The 20,744-nt window shown below is 36.9% G+C and overlaps 1 protein-coding gene across 13 annotated transcripts in view; it reads right to left on the bottom strand.

The window, feature by feature from the left end:
- Positions 1-20,744, bottom strand: part of HECTD1 (HECT domain E3 ubiquitin protein ligase 1) — a 115,772-nt gene that overhangs the window by 20,548 nt on the left and 74,480 nt on the right. For 8 of the 13 annotated variants that reach the window (XM_067534420.1, XM_067534403.1, XM_067534436.1 and 5 more), the window contains 11 exons: positions 20,286-20,452; positions 19,866-20,042; positions 15,213-16,049; positions 11,104-11,325; positions 8,840-8,973; positions 4,424-4,580; positions 3,334-3,556; positions 1,761-1,815; positions 1,325-1,507; positions 736-946; positions 574-659 (listed from right to left, as the gene is read on the bottom strand). In XM_067534420.1, coding sequence (XP_067390521.1) covers positions 574-659; positions 736-946; positions 1,325-1,507; positions 1,761-1,815; positions 3,334-3,556; positions 4,424-4,580; positions 8,840-8,973; positions 11,104-11,325; positions 15,213-16,049; positions 19,866-20,042; positions 20,286-20,452 — 2,452 coding nt within the window. The remainder of the gene's footprint in view (positions 1-573; positions 660-735; positions 947-1,324; positions 1,508-1,760; positions 1,816-3,333; positions 3,557-4,423; positions 4,581-8,839; positions 8,974-11,103; positions 11,326-15,212; positions 16,050-19,865; positions 20,043-20,285; positions 20,453-20,744) is intronic. The other 5 variants (XM_067534456.1, XM_067534461.1, XM_067534463.1 and 2 more) reach the window with 3 other exon arrangements.

Below are 20,744 nucleotides of genomic sequence, written 5' to 3'. Positions count from 1 at the left end.
GGATGGTTAAGTACCTCTCATTAGCCTTTCACAGTGTATTTGGATGAATTGCTAGCACAGCAAACCTTTTGATTTACTGAAATGTAAGTGACAAATAAGACCTTGATCAGGCAAACACTTATGTATGTGCTTGATTTTAAGCATGTGAGTAGACCCAATAATTTCAGTGGGATTACTCATGTGCTTAAAATGTAAAGCGTTTACAGGATCAAGACCCAAATTTGAAAAATCAATTACAGTCTTATAAATTGACTGCCAACTAGGAAATGTTTCCATTTTAGTAGGGTCAGTGGGTTTATTTTTCACAGGCTGGAAGGCACAATACTTATGCAATCTTTAATGTTATTAGATTCCTCTTTTTCCACCACATTTTATATCTGAATTGGTTAGACTGTATTGCTTTAACAAAAGTTAATGATTTTTAAAATAGGGCAATACATTTTCACCTATGTGACAAATAAGGGCAAAATATCCAGAAGTTCAAATGACCAAATCAGCTATTAAATTTCAGACAACCAAAGCAATCAAGAATATTAAAAGGTCTTAAAATAATAGCCTTTATATTATGCGTACCTCAATCTGTTGCAGAATTTTTGTAGTGATTTTTTTGCTTGTGAATTCATCTGGTGGAAAATTAAACTGAAGCTGCTCATCTCCTTCTGAAAATATGAACGGAAATTGTTCATTTTGTTTTCAGCAAAGTGTTGAATAAATCATTTTAGGCTACTTACATACCTTCTTGAGACATTCGTATTGAGTAAGGGTCACTTGCAACTATATACAGAATACGGAGTAACTGCAAAACATCTTCCACACCACAGGAATTCTGACCACTACCAGCTTTGGCCTGAGGTTGTTCTCTTGCCAAACTAAGAATATTAGAGTTCTGAAGAGTGGAAATGGCTCCCTGGCTCAATCCAGACTTTGATCCATGCTCACAAAAATCCTGTAAAAAGGGTTATTAGAATGAAAATATAGAGACTAGTATTTTTAGAACTGTGTATCAGTCAATTAATCATTTTATGAACAAGAACGGTTACTGTGTTTAGCCTTTTAGAGATATAACATTTTAAAAGTACAAACAGTTGTATCGGTCCAGACTACAATCGAAGTACTTTTTAATAATGCTCCTGACAAGAAGGCATACAAAAGAAATGGAGCTAGCAAATACTAAATTTGATATCGGCACATGAACCATACTGCAATTTTGCAGTCATATTTCACACCCCTCCTCGTCAAGAACCTTCAAAGCTGCAAAATGAAGCACACAGCCATTCCCAACCAAAAAAAAAAAAAACCACCATGTTTAGATGCAGACATATACCTTGTATGCAGCTATGAGTTGAGAACAATTTCTGTTTTTCCTAATACTTTTATTAGTGCCGGTTAATTTCCATTGACGCAGGAAAGCTGAGTCTGCATTCTTCTGCAGGTAGGTTATCAAGTCATTCTTTGGTAATTCATCAGTGCCAAGGTACTGTTCCACATGCTCTATTGACCAGCAACCCTACAACAGGAACCACCAAATGTTGGTCTTTCCTGATTGTAAAGTCCTAAAGATTTCACATGCATTATACACATTTTCTTTAGGAACATGCATTTACAAAAATTTTCACTCATATCTTCTAAATAACCAAGAACGATGTTAGTGCGTTTTTAAAAAAATGTTGCATTTCACAAACTGCAATGACTTTGTTTTGTTATTGCTTAAATAGCCACACAAAGGTAAGCATTAATAAAAGTACCAAAATTAGTCTTACCATTTTCCCACTCTCTTTTTCTTTATCAGAATCCTTCATTTCTCTGTACATGATTCTAAACATAAAAATATTAGTGTTAATTTTTAAATAGCTTTTCAGAATAGCAGAAGATATTTAAATAATGCTATTGATTCACTCAGACTCCTTAGCACAGCCTCTATATTCTGCAGTTATACTTTATCATTTTGTTGGAAGTTGCTTGATTTTAGGTAATTTGTTACGAAAGAGCAGTAGCAGCAGTTCTTCCAGGTAGTAAGTCAGTGTGTCCTGATTCAGCAAAACACTTAAACACATGCTTTAAGCTAAGCATGAGTGTAAGGCCATTACTTTTTGGCAAAGCACACAAGTCCCATTTGCTTAAATGGGGCCTGAGTGATCCTATAAATGCTGGTCTCTAGAATAGCGCTGACAGAATTTATCTAGAGGTAGGGAAAAGATATGGTTACATTAGGATGCCTTCAGTCATGTATTTCAGGGTATGTTTACACTACAATCAGGAAGTGTGATTGAAACATATGTAGACATATTCAAGCTACCTCTGATGTAGCTAGATCAAAGCTAGTTAAAGTAACAATGACAGTGAAGCTGTGGCAGCTGCTCACATCTGTACCAGAGTCCTGCCGGGGGACGGGGCTAGCACGTGCAGACTCCTGTATTGCCACTGCTGTTGTTACTTGAGTAAACTTTGATGTAGCTATATCAAAGGTAGCACAGATTACCTCCACAAATTTTGCAATCACAGTTCCCAAATGTAGTACAGACATACCCTGAAACACATGACTGAAGGCATCAAATGTAGGTCAGGCTAGCTAGATCAAAAGTAGTTCAGGTATGTCTACACCTGCTACAAACACACTTCCTGATTGCAGCACATTCAGAGAACAATACTGAAAATGGCTTAGAGAGAAACCTGTTAGCTTCTTGGATGCAAGGTAAGAGTAAGTAAGTGAACATACACTACCACTGAATAGATAACTGGGATAAGGACTCAGAAGAAAACCAAAGTACTAACATATCCAATCATTAATGGTGTATCATGTTCATGGAATGGAAAGCGTCCTCACTGTAATGAGTACTAATTTCATTAATGGGATCAGAGATATAAAACTGCCCCTACCAAATTCTACAGAGTGCTACAAAAAACACAGATGATGAATCTTCAATAAAACAACAGATAAAAAAAAAAATACAAGCAACAGAATGCAATAAATATTTGGTTCTTTTACATATAGTCTATATTATAGCAGGGTATGGCCACTGAGTGACTCACACCCTTAATAGGCCATGGCAGCCCAATTTTATTAGGGAGGCTGATTACTTCCCAGCACCTCCTTCAAAATTGCATGTTTAGAAAAGCAGCAGGCAGAAGCAACCCTCTTCAGATCCATTCTACATTGCTACAAAATCCCTCTCCCCTCCCTCAAGTTATTAGTTGCATATGGTATCAGTTTCTTTGCTTCGTGTGAGAAAACGGTAGTCACAGATCTTAACATGCATTTTTGCAGGAATTTCCTAGCCTGTCATCCTCAAATAAAACCATTATAGTTGCATTCATATATTTATAATCTCTTACGTGTATGTTGGCTCCCAAATACGTCTAAGTTTATCAGATTTCACATTGCCATTACAGGAAAGCTGCAGTAATTTCTGTACATAGTAAAAGATGGTAGATCGGAAATTTGTTAGGGGTAACTCTACTTCCCGAGTTGTACCAAGACCTGTAACCTTCAAGGTAAGAGCTAAACGAGGTGATGGTGTACACTCAACTTCTTCCAAGAGTTCTGAGTGAGGAGTACCTGTAATTGTAAAATAATTTAAGAAACAATTAAACACGAAATTCATGAAACATAAGTACTCTCCACACACATTTAATATTAATTATAATATGCCCTTATAAGCAAGTTTACTGTTTTAATATTAAATGTCTATATCTGAACAGGACAGTGTCAGGATAAAAATTCTATTAAAAACAGTATGATGTATCTATGTTACCAATAGCTAAAAGGAATTTTTGCAATCTAGATTTATTTATGTTGTTTACTTTTTACATTTATCAGCCTTGACAATGAAAGCAAAATGGTTAATTTTATTTCTTTCGTTCAATTTCACTATCAGGTTCTCCCATATTAGCAAAGCATTGCAAGGGACCTGACAACATCCCTCCCTTTAAATAACCAGATGCACTTAATTTTTCCCCTCTACCCTTAATATCTTCCCCTTATACTGTTCCTTTCAATTTGTTTGTACTAAGGATGACTATTGACTGCACACTCCTTGCAGGCTGAAGTCACAACTCTCTTCCAGTTATTGGGCACTGCAGATAAAAAGAAAAAGACCTACAATATCTCGCTTTTACAATGTGAACAAGCACTGTCAGAGTATATCTACACTGCAAATTAGATGCCAGCGGCTAGCCTGTGCCAGCTGACTTGGGCTCACGGGCCTCAGCCTGTGGGGCTATTTAATCACAGTGTAGACTTTCAGGCTCGGGTTGCAGCCTGGGCTCTGCAACACTGCAAGGTGGGAGGGTCTCAAAGTCCCGTAGTCTATACTTCAATTAAAGAGCCGTGCAGCCTGAGCCCTGCGAGCCCAAGTCAGCATATCTAGCCAGCCATGGGTGTCTAACTGCAGTGTAGACTATCCTCAAGGTTCTTCCAACATACCTGGTGGAGGGATTTCTAGATCAGTTGTCTGCTGGACATTAGTACGGCCAGGTCTTGGGTCAAAAGCAGGAACCAAAGCAGAAAACTGACGTTTCAATACATAGTCATCGTCCCATGTTCTTCTACGGCCACCTTTAGTTTCATACTCCTCTTCTTCCTGTTGAAAGAAGATTCCACACAAAAACCATTTGATCAACCATTCAACAAAAAAGACTAGTTACAAAATAAGGTAGAGTTATATAAAAGGTAAAACTAAAAGGTAACTAAAAAGGAGTATTGGGGTTCTATTCCCAAGATCTGACTTCTTGAGTTACCTTCAGCAAGATCAAAACCTCCATTTTTTTCAAGTGCAAAATGAGAGTTAACTATATCTACCAATTTTTGTAAAGTGCTTCAAGATCTACACTTTGAAAATACTACTATTAAATACATTTTGGGAATACTATTCACAGATTGACATTTTTTGTAACTACAAATGACACCTTCCACTCCCAACGATTTTATTCATAAATACAAGACGACAAGCAAAATAATGAAATGGAAAGCATTTAGTGATCTATATTTAGAAATAGTTTCAAAGTTTTCACTGAAAGCACAACCTTACAGGATCTCTTATCCAAGAACATAGATTATGATTTGAAAATACTTCAATTTGCACATGTTAAATTAGCCAAAAGCGGTTGCTCACGCATTCCCATGAAAATTACTGAAATGTTAAAGGAGACCTCCAAAGACAAAACAGTAAGGCCAATGCTGTCAAACTTGGATGCCTGAAGTTAGGTTCCTAAAGTCATGCCTGACCAATCTGATTGCTTTCTATGATGAGGTGACTGGCTCTGTGGATGTAGGGAAGGCGGTGGATGTGATATACCTTGACTTTAGCAAAGCTTTTGATACTGTCTCACACAGTATTCTTATCGGCAAGTTAAAGAAGTATGGGTTGGATGAATGGACTATAAAATGGATAGAGAACTGGCCAGAGCATAGGGCTCAAGGAGTAGTGATCAATGGCTCCATGTCTAGCTGCCAACCGGTCACAAGCGGAGTTCCCCAGGGGTCGGTCCTGGGGCCGGTTTTGTTCAACATCTTTATTAATGATCTGGAGGATGGGGTAGATTGCACACTCAGCAAGTTTGCGGACGACACTAAGCTGGGGGAGTGGTAGATACCCTGGAGGGTAGGGATAGGATACAGAGTGACCTAAACAAACTGGAGGATTGGGCCAAAAGAAATCTAATGAGGTTCAACAAGGACAAGTGCAGAGTCCTCCACTTAGGAAGGAAGAATCCCATGCACAGCTATAGACTGGGGACCGACGAGCTGGGCAGCAGCTCTGCAGAAAAGGACCTGGGGGTAACGGTGGATAAAAAGCTGGATATGAGTCAGCAGTGTGCCCTGGTTGTCAAGAAGGCTAATGGCATATTGGGCTGCATTAGGAGGAGCATTGCCAGCAGGTCACGGGAAGTGATTATTCCCCTCTATTCGGCATTGGTGAGGCCGCATTTAGAATATTGTGTCCAGTTTTGGGCCCCCCACTACAAAAAGGATGTGGACAAGTTAGAGAGAGTGCAGCGGAGGGCAACCAAAATGATTAGGGGGCTGGAGCACAGGACTTATGAGGAGAGGCTGAGGGAACTGGGCTTGTTTAGTCTGCAAAAGAGAAGAGTGAGGGGGATTTGATAGCGGCCTTTAACTACCTGAAAGGGGGTTCCAGGGAGGATGGGGCTAGGCTGTTCTCGGTGGTGGCAGATGACAGAACAAGGAGCAACGGTCTCAAGTTGCAGGGTGGGAGGTCTAGGTTGGACATTAGGAAAAAGTTTTTCACTAGGAGGGTGGTGAAGCACTGAAATGGGTTATCTAGGGAGGTGGTGGAATCTCCATCTTTAGAGGTTTTTAAGCTGAGGCTTGACAAAGCCCTGGTTGGGATGATATAGTTGAGGTTAGTCCTGCTTTGAGCAGGGGGTTGGACTAGATGACCTCCTGAGGTCCCTTCCAACTCTAATATTCTATGATTCTATCTAAGAGGCCTGAGTTACAAACATGGTGAGCACACACAAATCCCAATCAAATCAAAGTGACTCAATACATCTGAAAATATGAATTACTCCATAGGCAAACTACAGTAGAATTTCAGAGTCACAAACACCAGTGTTACTAACTGACTGGTTAAACACACACCTCATTTGGGACTGAAAGTATGCAGTCAGGCAACAGCAAAGACCAAAAAAAAAAAAAAAAAACCAAATTAAGTACACTACTGTGTTAGATGTAAACTACTAAAAAATAAAGGGAAAGTTTATAAAAAGATTTGACAAGGTAAGGAAACTGTTTCTGTGCTTGTTTCACTTAAGTTAAGGCGGTTAAAAGCAGCATTTTTCTTCTTCATAGTAAAGTTTCACAGCTGTATTAAGTCAATGTTCAGCTGTAAACTTTTGAAAGAACAACCATAAAGTTTTGTTCAGAGTTACGAGCAATCGCCATTCCCAACAGTATAACCTCAGAGTTATGAACTTCGCAGGAATGGAGATTGTTCGTAACTCTGAACGAAACATTATGGTTGTTCTTTCAAAAGTTTACAGCTGAACATTGACTTAATACAGCTGTGAAACTTTACTATGAAGAAGAAAAATGCTGCTTTTAACCGCCTTAACTTAAGTGAAACAAGCACAGAAACAGCTTCCTTACCTTGTCAAATCTTTTTCTGAAATCCCCCCCACCCAAAAAATAATTTTTTAGTAGTTTACATGTAACAGTACTGTACTGGCTTTTTTTTTTGGTCTCTGCTGTTGCCTAACTGCATACTTCCAGTTCCAAATAAGGTGTGTGGTTGACCTGTCAGTTCATAACTCTAAGGTCTGAGGCCTCGTTCTTGGGCTAAGCAGTAGCAGCCATATTAGGAGAGACAGCCACCATAAGCTAAGTAGCATGTAGTCACATCTTCACATTGCTGAAATTACATCAAGACAATGGAATATCGGGCTGTTAAAAAGGTGCTACTGTCGTAATATTACCTACCACCCCCAGAGAAAGAAACAGATCTTAAGATGTTTAAAGAAAACTTTGTTTGATAGCATTTTGTCTGGCAAGGAATTACTTTTCAACAGCTGTGGTTGTAAAATCTACACTTCTTATTGTTTTGTCTTTATGGTATCCACTTCTCTATTGTTTATCTGAATGATTTCTGTCTGGCTCTTTGATTATTTCTGTCTGTTGCATAACTAAGTGTGCACTATTTAAATCAATTAAGGTGGTGGGATATGATTGATTAAATAACTGTTTCGTAATGGGCTAGGATTGGTGTGTTGTAGTACTTTAGTGTAAAATAATTGGTTAAGGTACAGGCTAAGCAGGACCCAAGTTTTAACTATATAAACTGAGGTCCAAAAGAAAATTCCTTGGAAACTAACTTCAGGACAACACCTAAGATCAGAGCTGCCAGACCTCAACACTCTGCCCATCATACTGTGCAGAAGCTGGAGTTCTCAGATGATCTAATCCTGATTGGCCAGCAAGAGATGTTGATCTGCCTTATTGGGAGTGGTGAGCATTGTATGCTTAGTGTGTATATTTTGTTTTGGTAATTGTTAATAAATAAAGAATAAGGATATTACTGTGGAAGGTTCCTTCATTGGTAAAAGATCCTGCAAATCGGCAGAGAATTATGCCCAGAGCTCTTCGAATTGGGAAAGGGTGGGTACTTCAATTAACCAGGTTACACCCAGAACCCTAGGGCCTGGGCATGGATGATCCTGAGTCCTAGAGTGTGAATTAGGTAAGAGTAGATGTCTTCCCCTGGAGCCCTACTGATTGGGAAAGGATGGGGGTGCCTTAACTGGGTTATGCCTTGAGCCCTACGGATTGGGGAAAAGATGGGGTGCCCTAGTGTGCGGGTAACAACTCTGGTATTCATAACTCTGAGGTTCTACTGTATTTATGCTGCTGCTGGCGTAGGGCTGCTAGCGAGTAATTGCCAACATCCATTCATACTGAATTGTTTTAAAAATTTGTCAAGTGGACCCAGATCCTGCGGTGGGTACTCTTATTTAGAGTTACAATAAATATATAGAAAAACCAACAGAAGTCTTGTAGCACTTTAAAGACTAACAAATTTAATTTCTGCAGGCATAAGCTTTCACGGGCTGTAACCCACATCTGACAAAGTGGGTTACAGCCCACGAACGCTTATGCCTGCAGAAATTAAATTTGTTAGTCTTTAAAGTGCTACAGGACTCCCGGTTTTGCTGTATACAGACTAACATGGCTACCCCTCTGGAAATAAATATATAAGCTCTAAAGGACAGAAAAGCTAATTCTAGGTCCACACATTGCCAGCGTATCTATGGATCTTTTATATATCTTTTAATATGCATATTTATTTAAAAGAAGGTATTTTTGTACAGTAGGTATACACTGTACCATAACTTCCTCGTATTCCTGATCTTCTTGATTGTCATCTTCATTTTCATCATCTTCCTCATCTGGCTCAGGGAGATCCTCATCATCATCTAACTCTGCTAATAGAGTACTTGCCCGGCAGCTATCAAGAAAATCTATATATAAAATAAGAGACAAGAACTCCTCTAAAAAAAGTGAAATAATTTTAAAAACTGAAAGCAGAGAAGAATGAAAATAGATCGCATTTAAACAAAATAACTATTAAGGAGGAGAGTGCTAAAACCTAGTCCAAGAATACTATGACAAGGAGGAAAAGAAAAAAAAAGGTAAACTACCTAAGATAATACACCTGGCAAAGAAACAGGAGTCTGTGCAAAGGACACAGTAAAAAAGTTTAGCCATGTATGTGTTTTTAACTACTTGTTAAAAGTAACATCTAAAATTATTGTAACTGACAAAGATTAGAAAAAAAAAACCTTTACTGTTTCAGTTTGCATTACACATTTCATAGCATTTTATATACAGAGACAGTCAATTTCCCCTTCTACATGGGTCTTTCGTATTTGTCTGAATATGTGGACCATAAAACTACAAAGACTGGTAGTGGTACTCAGGGAGGTTACTACCTGAAACGACTTAACTCATTTTTAGAACTAATTTCAAATGGAAGGTATCACTTTTACTAACATGTGTGTGTGTTCCAAACCATAACAAATAACATAATATAATGAACCCTTTTGATAATATATTTGTTAATACCATTTTTAAAGATAAAATGTATAATAAGAGTTAAATAAAAGCCTTGGTATTGGCATACAGCTCACCCTTAACCTCCCCCCTTCCCAGAGTCTACTAAAGAGGGTTTTTTATCGCATATATATTTTCTGATTCCTTCTTTATATTTCCACACCTCTCATATGGAGGCTCAACCAGAGCGCAATAAACAAGTTCATCTATCCAAGCAATCACTGCATTGTTCCCAAGACTCCATCAAGAATTCTAAGACAACTACCACATCAGTCTCTCCCAAGTGAATACAGTGTGCTTTAAAGACCAGTCACCTAGTCAGAACAAATTTTTTTGTCAACATATAGATATTTGAGTGACACTGGTTCCATTTAGTATCACAGAATAAAAGAAATTAGAAAGGGAAAAGGCATATCCAGACATCCTGACCAGTCCTCTCTAAAGGGCCTAATCCACTGAAGTGAACAGGAATTCTTTCATTGATTTCAATGGGCATTAAATCAGGGCCCCAGACAAAACTTCTCTCTACATTCTTTAGTGCTTTGTTCATTTTAGTTTTAAATTACTCACATGATGAAGCTTTCAAGACTTCCCCTAGGAGACTATTCCCCAGTCTAATAAACCACTATGCCAGGAAGTATTTCCTGATAACCTGCCTAAATTTTCCTTGGCTCAATTTCATCCCTTTAGCTCCTGTATCACTCACATTAGACTACCCTAAATTCCCTTTTCCATTTTAGTATTTATACCCTTTAACTGTTTATCCTATCCCATAGTTATCATTTAGCCAATCCAATGTGTATTGTGTATTTAAGTTCTTTTGTGTCTTTCCTCATAAATCAGATCGTTCCATCCTCTTAATCATTCCTCCCCTCCCCCTCCGCCCCAATTCCATTCAATTTATTGACATTACTCTAGTATTTAAGGTTCCTGAAACCATACACACTATTCATTCATAGAATAAAATGTGTTATCTGTGAAATAAAAGGCAATAGCCTGGATTTTTAAAGGAATTTAGGCATTCCTACGCTCAGCATTGCAACACCTAACTGGTTTGGGAGCATAAATCTCATATTCAAAAGTGATTCAAGACCCTGAATCAGTTAGGCATTACAACACTGAGCACAGCAATACCTAAAGACCTTTAAAAATCTGGATCAGCATATCTAGCACACAAAGAAGAAGGTGGTTTGATTTTAAAACAGGCCTATTTACTGAATGTTTTAGACATTAAACTCATTGGTCCAATTAAAAAAAAAAATCAAATATAATATTTAAATGCCTAAATAAAAAAAATCAATAAGAGTGCAAGAGAGATTCAGACCATAAAAAACCCAAAATGTACAGAAACACTGCCATTACATCAAAATTCCTTTGAATGAGCACAGCCTTGCATAACTAATGACAGGCGAACAGCTCAACTCTCAAACACTGTTCAGTAAATAAAATACTAAACAAAAAATCATCAAAAAGGCAAGGAAGAAAAGGAAAATCATGAATGGGAGGACTGCTTATGTTCATTTAAAAATGAAACTTACCATATAAAGAATATTCTGCCTCCTGACCTGTATCGCTCTCACTAGATGTTGATGTTAGGCTAGTAGTTAGAGTGTTACTAAGTGACTGACCAACAGATAAAACTGTAGTTGCTGTAGCTACATTGCTGCTGCTAGTAACACTGGATGTAGACATGGTCACTGTTGATGTGGTACCAGTTGTAGTCAGATTAGGAAAACTTTGGGCACCCATAAGAGGAGAAGCTATAAAGATATGGTAAGATAAAATAAATGATTCGAAGAGTACAATTTACATGCATGAGTTCTGTGTTTGAAAAAAAAAAATTTTTGGCTTGAAAGTCATGATGAGTAACGTGTCTATGAGGCCTATGAGAAGAAGGGTCCTAAACAAAGAGGTGTACAGCAACTGTTTTGGTTGTTAAATAGACCACATGTCCAGTTTGGAACAACCTCCATATAAATTAAGCAAAATTTTATTAAATAAATGCCAGTGTATACCAATTACCTGGAAATCTGCAATATCTTCATTTAATTTGCTTAACACAGAAACTACCACTGGGAAAAATATTTCTGAAGTTGCCTACTTTGACAATATAACTTCCTTTAACCTTAAAGGAACCCAGTTTAATTTGATCTGATCTCTTCTCTAACTAATGTCAATATGATTTAATAGCTATACAGAGAAAATATTCTAACTCCAAAAAGACTTAGCAAAATTAGAATGGATATACCGTTGCAGCTTCTGGTTTTTGTGCATTTTACAAATCCTACAAAAATCCTAACCTTACATTCTTTCACATATGGAGTATTTTGTTTAATTCTATGTTGTGTGTTTATTCATTAATATGGGCAATGTGCTTTAGTCATAGGTGTTATGAAAAAGATAATTTAATTTCCATACTTGTGTTAGAAATCTCAGTCATGATTTCACCTTAAAACAGTTTTCTGAATTTAATATTTCTTTACCTTTTTAAAAAAACATGGAAGACTAAAAAGAAAAAAGGGAACTATGACTGCATTCTCATAAAATACACTAACTGCATTTTATTTTAAATGTATAATAATTAAGACTACTTGAATTGTGGGGTGATCTTCAAAAATTGCAGCTGAGTTGCAGACAAGACATGGAAAAAATCGCAGAGAAGTAATAATGGACTTTTAATAGTGGTAACTTGGAAAATCCAGAGCAGACTTACTTGTTTAAGAAAAATTTGCTGGAAAGATATAAAAACTTAAGTATTATGTTATGCCTGATAATTATTTTTGATAACCAGACGTTATGCTGCAACTATAGTACATTCATTAAAAAAAAAAATAGTGACTGGTACAATATAAAATTCAGAAAACTATAAAAGTCTTAACACAACTACTGTAGAAATAGAGTCCAGCCACTTTAGCCTTTTATATTTTACAGGCATTGAATGTTAGTTCTGCACTAACTGAATACTCAAAATGTTTGCAAAATTGTGTTGGAATCCTAATATTGCAGGATCCACAATTTCTGCAATATCACAAATGAAGTAGCACCTTAACTGACATATGCAACTGTGTTTACTGTAATTCAATATGCAAAAATCTGGATATTTACATGGTGACCATGATTATATATGCAGCGCTGTACCTAGGAGATCTGTAAGAAGTCAAACAAATAAGCCTCAATCCTGCAAATATTTCAGCACATGCTTAACTTAAAGCATGTTAATTGTCCCACTGACTTCAATGGGATTTCTCACATGCTTGAAGTAAAGGATGTGCATGTTTACGGGCTCAGGCCTGTAATAAAAACATAGCTTGCTGCATGCTATGCAATTTTCAATATTATTTCTATAAAACATGTCAAATACCAAATTTGAAGTTTTAAAAATAAGCTTTTTAATTATTAAAAAAATAATTTTGGAAATTGCTTCCAAAAGGGACACAAGCAACTTAATCACATTAGGAAGAGTTTGTTTACTCAGTTCATTTGATAGCTTTGTGTGTAATAAATATTACTGCTTCTGTTTCATTCTTTAGTCAGCCATTTCCCCTTTGTTGATATGAGTCTTACACAACAGGCTTAAAACTAAAAACAGGAAAATGTGAACAGTAAAACCACAAAAATTGGCAGGGGTGTCTAGTTTCAGGTACTGTACCTGCCTTAATTTCACACACTAAAAAAAATGGACTAGATTTAAATTTTGAGGTTTCCCTTAACAAACCTCACCTTCTAAAGAGATCTCCCACTGCCCCACACCTCTCAAAAAGAGTTCACAACCTTTTGGATTAAAGACAAGCACGAGAAATTTCAGGCCCGAGGATTTTTTTTTAAATTGTAAGAGCCTGAGAAGAGGGATGATAATAGTGTAAATATCTTCTCATACATAACCACAGTATCACCAGCAAGTTGCTACTAGTCTAAGAAGGAGATACAGTAGAAGCCATAAAATCAACACTTGCCAGCTGTTATTATACAGTTACCACATACGCATAGAGAAACTGATTAGTTCAGATACCACTGTGTAGTAACTATTGGTAAATGTTGATATTTTTAAACAGCAATCGTAGCTAGATTCCCAGACCCAATCTTCATCTGAAATTTTAGACAGACTGTTTCTGGACAAGCCTATTATGTAGAATGTATCTGAACTCCAGGCCTTCCACTTCACTATGCATCACATTTTCCCTTATTGAAGTTAGTCCCTGATGCCTTAACCTGCTGCCAAATTCTAGGAAGCTAATTAAGTGTGTTATTAAAATACATACTATTGTTTTCAATCAAAATCTTTTCCTCCTCCAACACAAATTAACTTCAGCATCATTGGCACTGTTCTCCTGCTCTATGAAACAAAAAGCCAGTAACTTCTTCCTTCCTCTCCTCTTCCCTCTATTCCCCTTTATCTTTATGCCTGCTGCAAAATGTTAACTTATTTTTCCTTGTCTCACTTTATGAACATAAGAACAGATAGCCAAAACAAAGGGAAAAGTTTTCTATATGTCATCATTCAAAGAAAAAAAAGATTAACACACACACACGCACACACACAAAAGGAGCAATCCCTTTTACTAGGATTGGTCATTCACCTATTTGGAGAGAAAGAAAACAAGGAAAAGGAACACAAAAGGTATGGCAATTCTAATATGTAACTGAATTGTTGCTTTCTGGTTAGGACGGCTTCATTTCTCTGAACTTGGTCAATTTGGCAACAGGCTGCACATCAATGCCTTTCCCTAATTTAAATACCATAATGGGCCAAATTTACAAAACAAACATATAAAAGTTACATGATACACCTAGTGAGAGACAGGGCCATTCTAAAGTTCAGAAGCGTGAACTAACTCATAACAAATAGTAGGATTTTATGTACTTCCTTTAGTATACCTTAAATCCAGCACATGCCTTTCCTTTAAACACATGCACAATACCATTGAAAACAATGGAACTACCCACATGCTTAAAGTTAGGCATATGCCTAAGTGTTTGTTGGATCACAGCCTTAATTATTATACACAACATCATAATGTGTTCAGTAAAGCAGATTACAGTTCATCTTAATATTAGTGGGAAATTAAATTAATGGAAATGTTATAATATTTTACTGTACACTGTATTTTTTCCTTTATTGTGTTCTTTAGATTCAAGTCTACATAATCAATTCACAGTGCACATGAAAACCCCCTAGTTTTATATATAATTACATATACACCTCCACACCCCTGGGCAGATCAGACCTCTACATGTGTGTAAATCTATGTAATATGGAACAGATTAAAGAGGCAGCCTCCTAAATCAGCTGCTGTTGGTTTTCCAGCATCTCTAACTTGGGTGAAGTAGCACATTTTCAAAAATACATTACAGGAATAAACTTATTTTCTAGTTTGGAGAGTGCTACAGAGAGAACAAGGACATTTGACACTAAAATAGTTACAAATTAGTGAAGAAACAGCAATATGTCATTTCCCAAATACAATGAACTCTTCATGAGTTGTCAAGAACACATGAAATGGGGGCTGATGTAGTTACATTTCATATTAAGCATTCAGAATGAACCACATTTAAAGTCTAAAAGAAAGCCAAGGACAGACATATCCTTCTACATTTCTCTTACATAAAACAGTTGATCTCATTCTCTGACAAAAAATATCTTACTTACTTGCAGTGCTCATGACATTCCTTCCCAAAGTATTAGTGTTGTTATCACTGCTACTTCGGCTTAAATTCATGTTGTTAGTGGCATTGGTACGTGCTATGTTTGCCACTCTTCGTACAAAAGACTCCAAGCTAGAGGTTTCACGTGAAGATAAGTTAGGAACACTTGCACTGGAGCTCATTGGAGCACCAGCAGCCAACAAAGAACTCACTGAAAGTCTGTTACTTGCTGAAGAGCTAAGGGGTCGTTGGGAAGCTGCTTCTTTATTGGTCAATTCAGACACTGAACTAACATCAGGAGAGCTCACACTAACAATTCCCATGGATATAGCACTAGATTCCCCAGGAGTACGTATGGAATTGTCAGGACCTAACTTTCTTTCTGCATTTTCATTTCCCATGTCCGCTGTTAAGGTGCTGGTGCTTGCACTGGATGATGACCCTACTTCAGCTTGAGGCATGCTATCAGCAGAAGACAAAACAACAATTGGCTCATGGACGTCAGTGCCTGAAACTATATTCTGTTCCATTACACTCTCTGATCTCCGCTCCATTTTGGTCGAACCCAAGCTGATGTCGCTGCTACTGGCCACGCTACACACAGAACTGCTGCTTCCTTTTCTACTTGAGGAGCCTGCAGCAGCAGTCGTCTTGTCTGGACAGTTGTTTTTCACCAAGCTGCTCCATGACTGTGTTGTGCCTGAAACAGTGGATGAAACAGGTTTGGGTGATGCCGCTGAATCAGGGTCGTACCCTGGTGCAAGCTTGAGGTCAAACTTTCCTTCTGCGCCCATACGGTAAGAGTTAGAGCCACCAGCATCCCAGGTGACATCAATCCAGCCTGGAAAGGGACAGGAGTTTGTGAGACCCAGCAGAAAGCAGACAGGAGCGTGTCAGACAGTAGCTCCACAATATGGGATCAGCTTTTCATCGGGCAGTATCTTTGAGTTACTAAAATTAGTAAATAGCCTCAGAGCCAATTAAAATGAAAAAAGTTTTGGAATTTAAATAATTTGATAGTTTTACTAATTAAGTTGGCATTCGCATGTCTTGATTAATTTCTATTTTCAGGGTCTGAGAATCCAGCCAAAAAAGTTTGCTCCAGGCTGGAATTTGGCATACTAGATGTCTGTCAAACAGGCATTTTCTAAATTTTTTTTAAAAAAAAGTCTTTAGTTTAATTAAAGATAGGTATGATTTTCATGTAAGTGGGCTTGAAGTATGTGTAAGATAAAATGTTTAATATAACAAAGGATGCTATACAGTTCCTCTTAAATTTAGAACTTTCATTCCTTAAAAATTAAGATAGTTAAGTCTCCAAATATCAATTATGTATTAAAATTTCTCATGTCTTCACTTATTTCTGTGAAACTGTAATAATTACAACAGTTTTATATATGTTGCTTAGTTGGAATTTTGTGTGCTAGCATCTTTAAGTTATAAAAGGCATATTTAAAAAATGAAATTGATTAAACTGGGACTTCTTTCATTGTATTCTAATTCAAAATACAAAACGTTTTATTGAAACTTTTTTTTAGTTCAGTAATTAATGTGGGCCCGATCCTGCATTCTTTACTCACTAACTTCCCTTGGACTACACAGGTAAGGACTACTTGCTTGATTAAGGGTTGCAGGTTTGGACTCTCTTATTGCAAAAGAATAATAATTTCATAAAATGTTTGACAAGATGATTACTTGAGACCAAGATGGCTCTAACAAGAGATGCAACTTATCTATTCTTTTATTAGATGATGCTTCAAACAACACTGTACTGTGATAAAAAAGAGTAACGTAAAAGTTGAAAAGGTAGAGTTAACGTCCTAAACCCTCAATTCAGACTAATGTTACTATTGGTCACAACAGCATGAATAAAGGGTAAAATATTAGTCTCATGTTTCAACTTCTTGGCTTTTCTAAATGTTTATCACAATCTTAATCTTACCTAAAGGTTTTTTTTAATTAATCTTTACTATATATTATTATAATGAAAACTTGGTAGCACTGCTTCAATTGCTCAGTACTTTCCATTAATCTCAGATTTTATTTTTTTTTAAAAGGTATTCTATATCACATCAGGAAGAAATGAGACCTAGAACGGTCAGGCCCAGATGTATGTTTTATTTTCTCAAATAAAACACAGATATGAGCTATTTTTAAGCTAAAACATGAAAATATATTTTGGCATCATCAGATGCTTTTTTTGGTGCTAAGTTCTACCCAAAAGGCATAATTTTTTAGAACAAAATACAACTTCACAGGCAATTCTCAAATTAGGTCAGTGCACTCTTGCATTTTGGAGAAAAAGGATGTTTTTAAATGGCCTCGATCATCTTATTTGGAAAAAAAAAATAGGTATCCACACTAGAAGCTTTACAGTTTATGAAGTATTTTTGTTACTATACACTGATAAACTTTAAAAAAAAAGATTATATATGAGCTGTTTCAAGCCATCTCAAACTAAAACTTGCCATGCAAAAGGAGTGAAACAAAATTTGACTATGGTATGGATAAAGAATTTGCTGGTATGTTTTATGCAATCTGACATCATCACATAGGAAGGCTGAGCAGTAGTTTCATTTATTTTAAATAATAAAGTTTTAGTGAAGGGAAATAAACCACTGATTTACTAGAAGGTTTACATGATAAAAATGCTACTCACCAATCATACTTAAAAGAGTATTGCAAATAAGAATATGGCTGTGGCTGCTGCTGCATCTGTTACGAGCAGTGTACTGACCATGGAAAAGTTCCTTACATGCTACACAAAACGGTTTAAAAATATCCAAACAATATTATGTCTTAGAATAATATTAAAGGGTTACAGAGGGGTAGCCATGTTATTAAATATTAAAGGGCTAACAACCCCACAAAAAATACAGAGCTAAGGAAAGAGTGATCCTATATTCAAGAGGCCTCAGAAATGGGGTTGATTTGCATACTTGAAAGGGAAAACAATAAGACAGACAATATAATCACCACTGTTCTGGAGTCTCTGATAGCACTCTAAATCCTCCTGAGCTCTGACTTCCATGGCTTTTGTGGGCTTACATCAGCCCCTTAACATTATGTTAATTGTTTTTATATTTTATCTTAAGCAAACAGTGACCTGATCCCAGTGAAGCTAGCGAGACAAGAAAGGTATAGAATATAAAATAAAGGCCAAGAAAAATGTTGCGAATGCTAAGCTAGAAAAGATGCAGAAAGGTATCTTGAGATAATGAAGATATGAAGCATAATTCATTATCTTGTACTAATCAACAATTTTACATGCTGTAAACCGTTTATCATTTCACACAGATTTTGCAATATCTATTTGGTGTTTTTGATTAGGCAAAATGCTAAAGATATATTCATTTCATATTCACCATTTCCAAACCAATTCTATTTTTACTGTATTTGTAGTATGTACTGCAACAGACTATTTTCATGCATTAAAATTAAAAATGTAGAATTTCACAACTGAATTGCAACAGTGATAAGACAATCATAACATTGAATTCTACCTCCTGTAAAGTATTAATCATCTGTGTCCTACAAACATATCAACAATTTTCTCATAGACTCTCAGACTTTAAGGCCAAAAGGAACCATTGTGATAATTTAGTCTAACCTCCTGCACATTGTAGGCCTCAGAACCTAATGCACTCACCCTCCTGTAACAGACCCATAATCTCTGGCTGAGTTACTGAAGTCCTCAAATCATGATTTAAAGACTTCCAGTTACAGAGAATCCACCATTTACTCTAGCTTAAACAGCAAGTGACTTGTGCCCATTGCTGCAGAGAAAACAAGCAAACAAACAAAAAAAACCAATGTCTGCCACTGAGACATGGGAGAAAATTTCTTCCCTACTCCAATTATAATGATCAGCTAGATCGTGGGCATATCAATGAGACCCACCAGCCAGACACCTGGGAAAGAATTCACTGTAGTAACTCAGAAGCCTCCCTATCTAGTGTTCCATCTCCAGATGCCGGAGATATATTTGCTACTAGCAATCCCAGATGGGCCATATGCCATTGTAGGCAATCTCATCATACCATCCCCGCCCATAAACTTATCAAGATCATTCCTGAAACCACTTAGGATTTTTGTCCCCACTGCCTCTCTCAGGAGACTGTTGCAGAACTTTATTACTCTGATGGTTAGAAACATTTCTCTAATTTCAGGTCTAAACCTGAAGGTGGCCATTTATATCCATTTGTTCTTGTGTTGACACTGGCCCTTAGCTTAAATAATCCCACTCCCGCACTGGTCTTTATCCGTCTGATGTATTTATATAGAGTAACTATATCTCACCATAGCGTTCGTTTGGTTAAGCGAAACAAACCAAGACCCTTAAGTCTCCTCTCATAAGGTTCTCCATTCCTCTGATCACCCTAGTAGCCTTTCTCTGCACATGTTCCACTTTGAATTCACCTTTCCTTAAAAAGGGAGACCAGCATTGCACACAGTATTCCAGATGAGGTCTCACCAGTGCCTCCTATAATGGTAATAACACTTCCCTATCTCAACTGGAAATACCTCGCCTGATGCATTCTAGGATTGCATTAGCCTTTCAAAGTGTTGCTAAGAAAATAAAAGTATGATTTCATAATTACAGTGAAATGAAACTATTAATCCAAAACCTTTGTAAATTCAGTAAACATTTGCTTACCATTGTGCAATTCTCCTGTAACAGTGCCTTCGCCCTGTGGACTGCCATCCTGATCTCGCCACTTCCAGTCAATTCCTCTGATTACACGAGCACCAGGAACCATGTACTTCAAAACCTGAGAGCGAACTAGCCGCCTCTGCCTCCTCAGATTAGCTTCTGCCTCTTTAGCTGCTTTTCCTACAAACAGTAATTGAAAGGTACATCAAGCTTTTTAAAGAAAAATTTAGATGAGATTGTAAAAGTATATTTAAAACGTAAAACTAAATTGCATGCAAACTTATTTTGCGTTTTTTGGGTTTTTTTAAAAGGTTCATGTCAAAGTTCAATTTATCACTTTCCCCATATTTACTTATCTTCATGCCATGTATTCACTATCACTTTGTGGGAATGCAAATCGGATAGATGTATTCTTTTCCTTACCTAATTGATCTTCACACACTCCATTCACAGTACCATAAAGTTCAAAACCAGACAAGGAGAGGTAGTGTGTTTGCCCGCTGGCATTCTTTCCCATCTGTTTTATTCTTACATGTCTCCATCCTTGCTTCTCATCCTTTGGTGGATCTAAAGGCCAGGTTGCTGTAGATCTTCATGTTAATTGGGGAAAAAACAAGTAAGGGTTACTTTTACTACTGTTAATTTACTGAAAATGCATGAAAACTGACAAGAACATGAAAAATATGAAAATAAGAAACTTTACAGGTTACATAATTTGGATGAGTGCTGGTGAGAGTTCACAAGTACTATTGCTTTCTCCAAAAGAAAACCAAAGCTATCCTCTAAACCTAGAGTTCAATTTTTGACATCCTGTGACCCACATATTAAGAGTCTTATGGAGCACTTCTGCTCTGCACTCTTGACTGTACCGAGCACCTAAAC

The sequence above is a fragment of the Emydura macquarii genome, unplaced genomic scaffold (assembly GCF_026122565.2).
Source record: "Emydura macquarii macquarii isolate MOO-44397 ecotype Brisbane River unplaced genomic scaffold, CSIRO-AGI_Emac_v2 contig_374, whole genome shotgun sequence".
NCBI classification, from domain to species: Eukaryota; Metazoa; Chordata; order Testudines; family Chelidae; genus Emydura; species Emydura macquarii.
The sequence above is the reverse complement of the archived record's forward strand: the minus strand, read 5'-3'. Positions and strand labels throughout refer to the sequence as shown.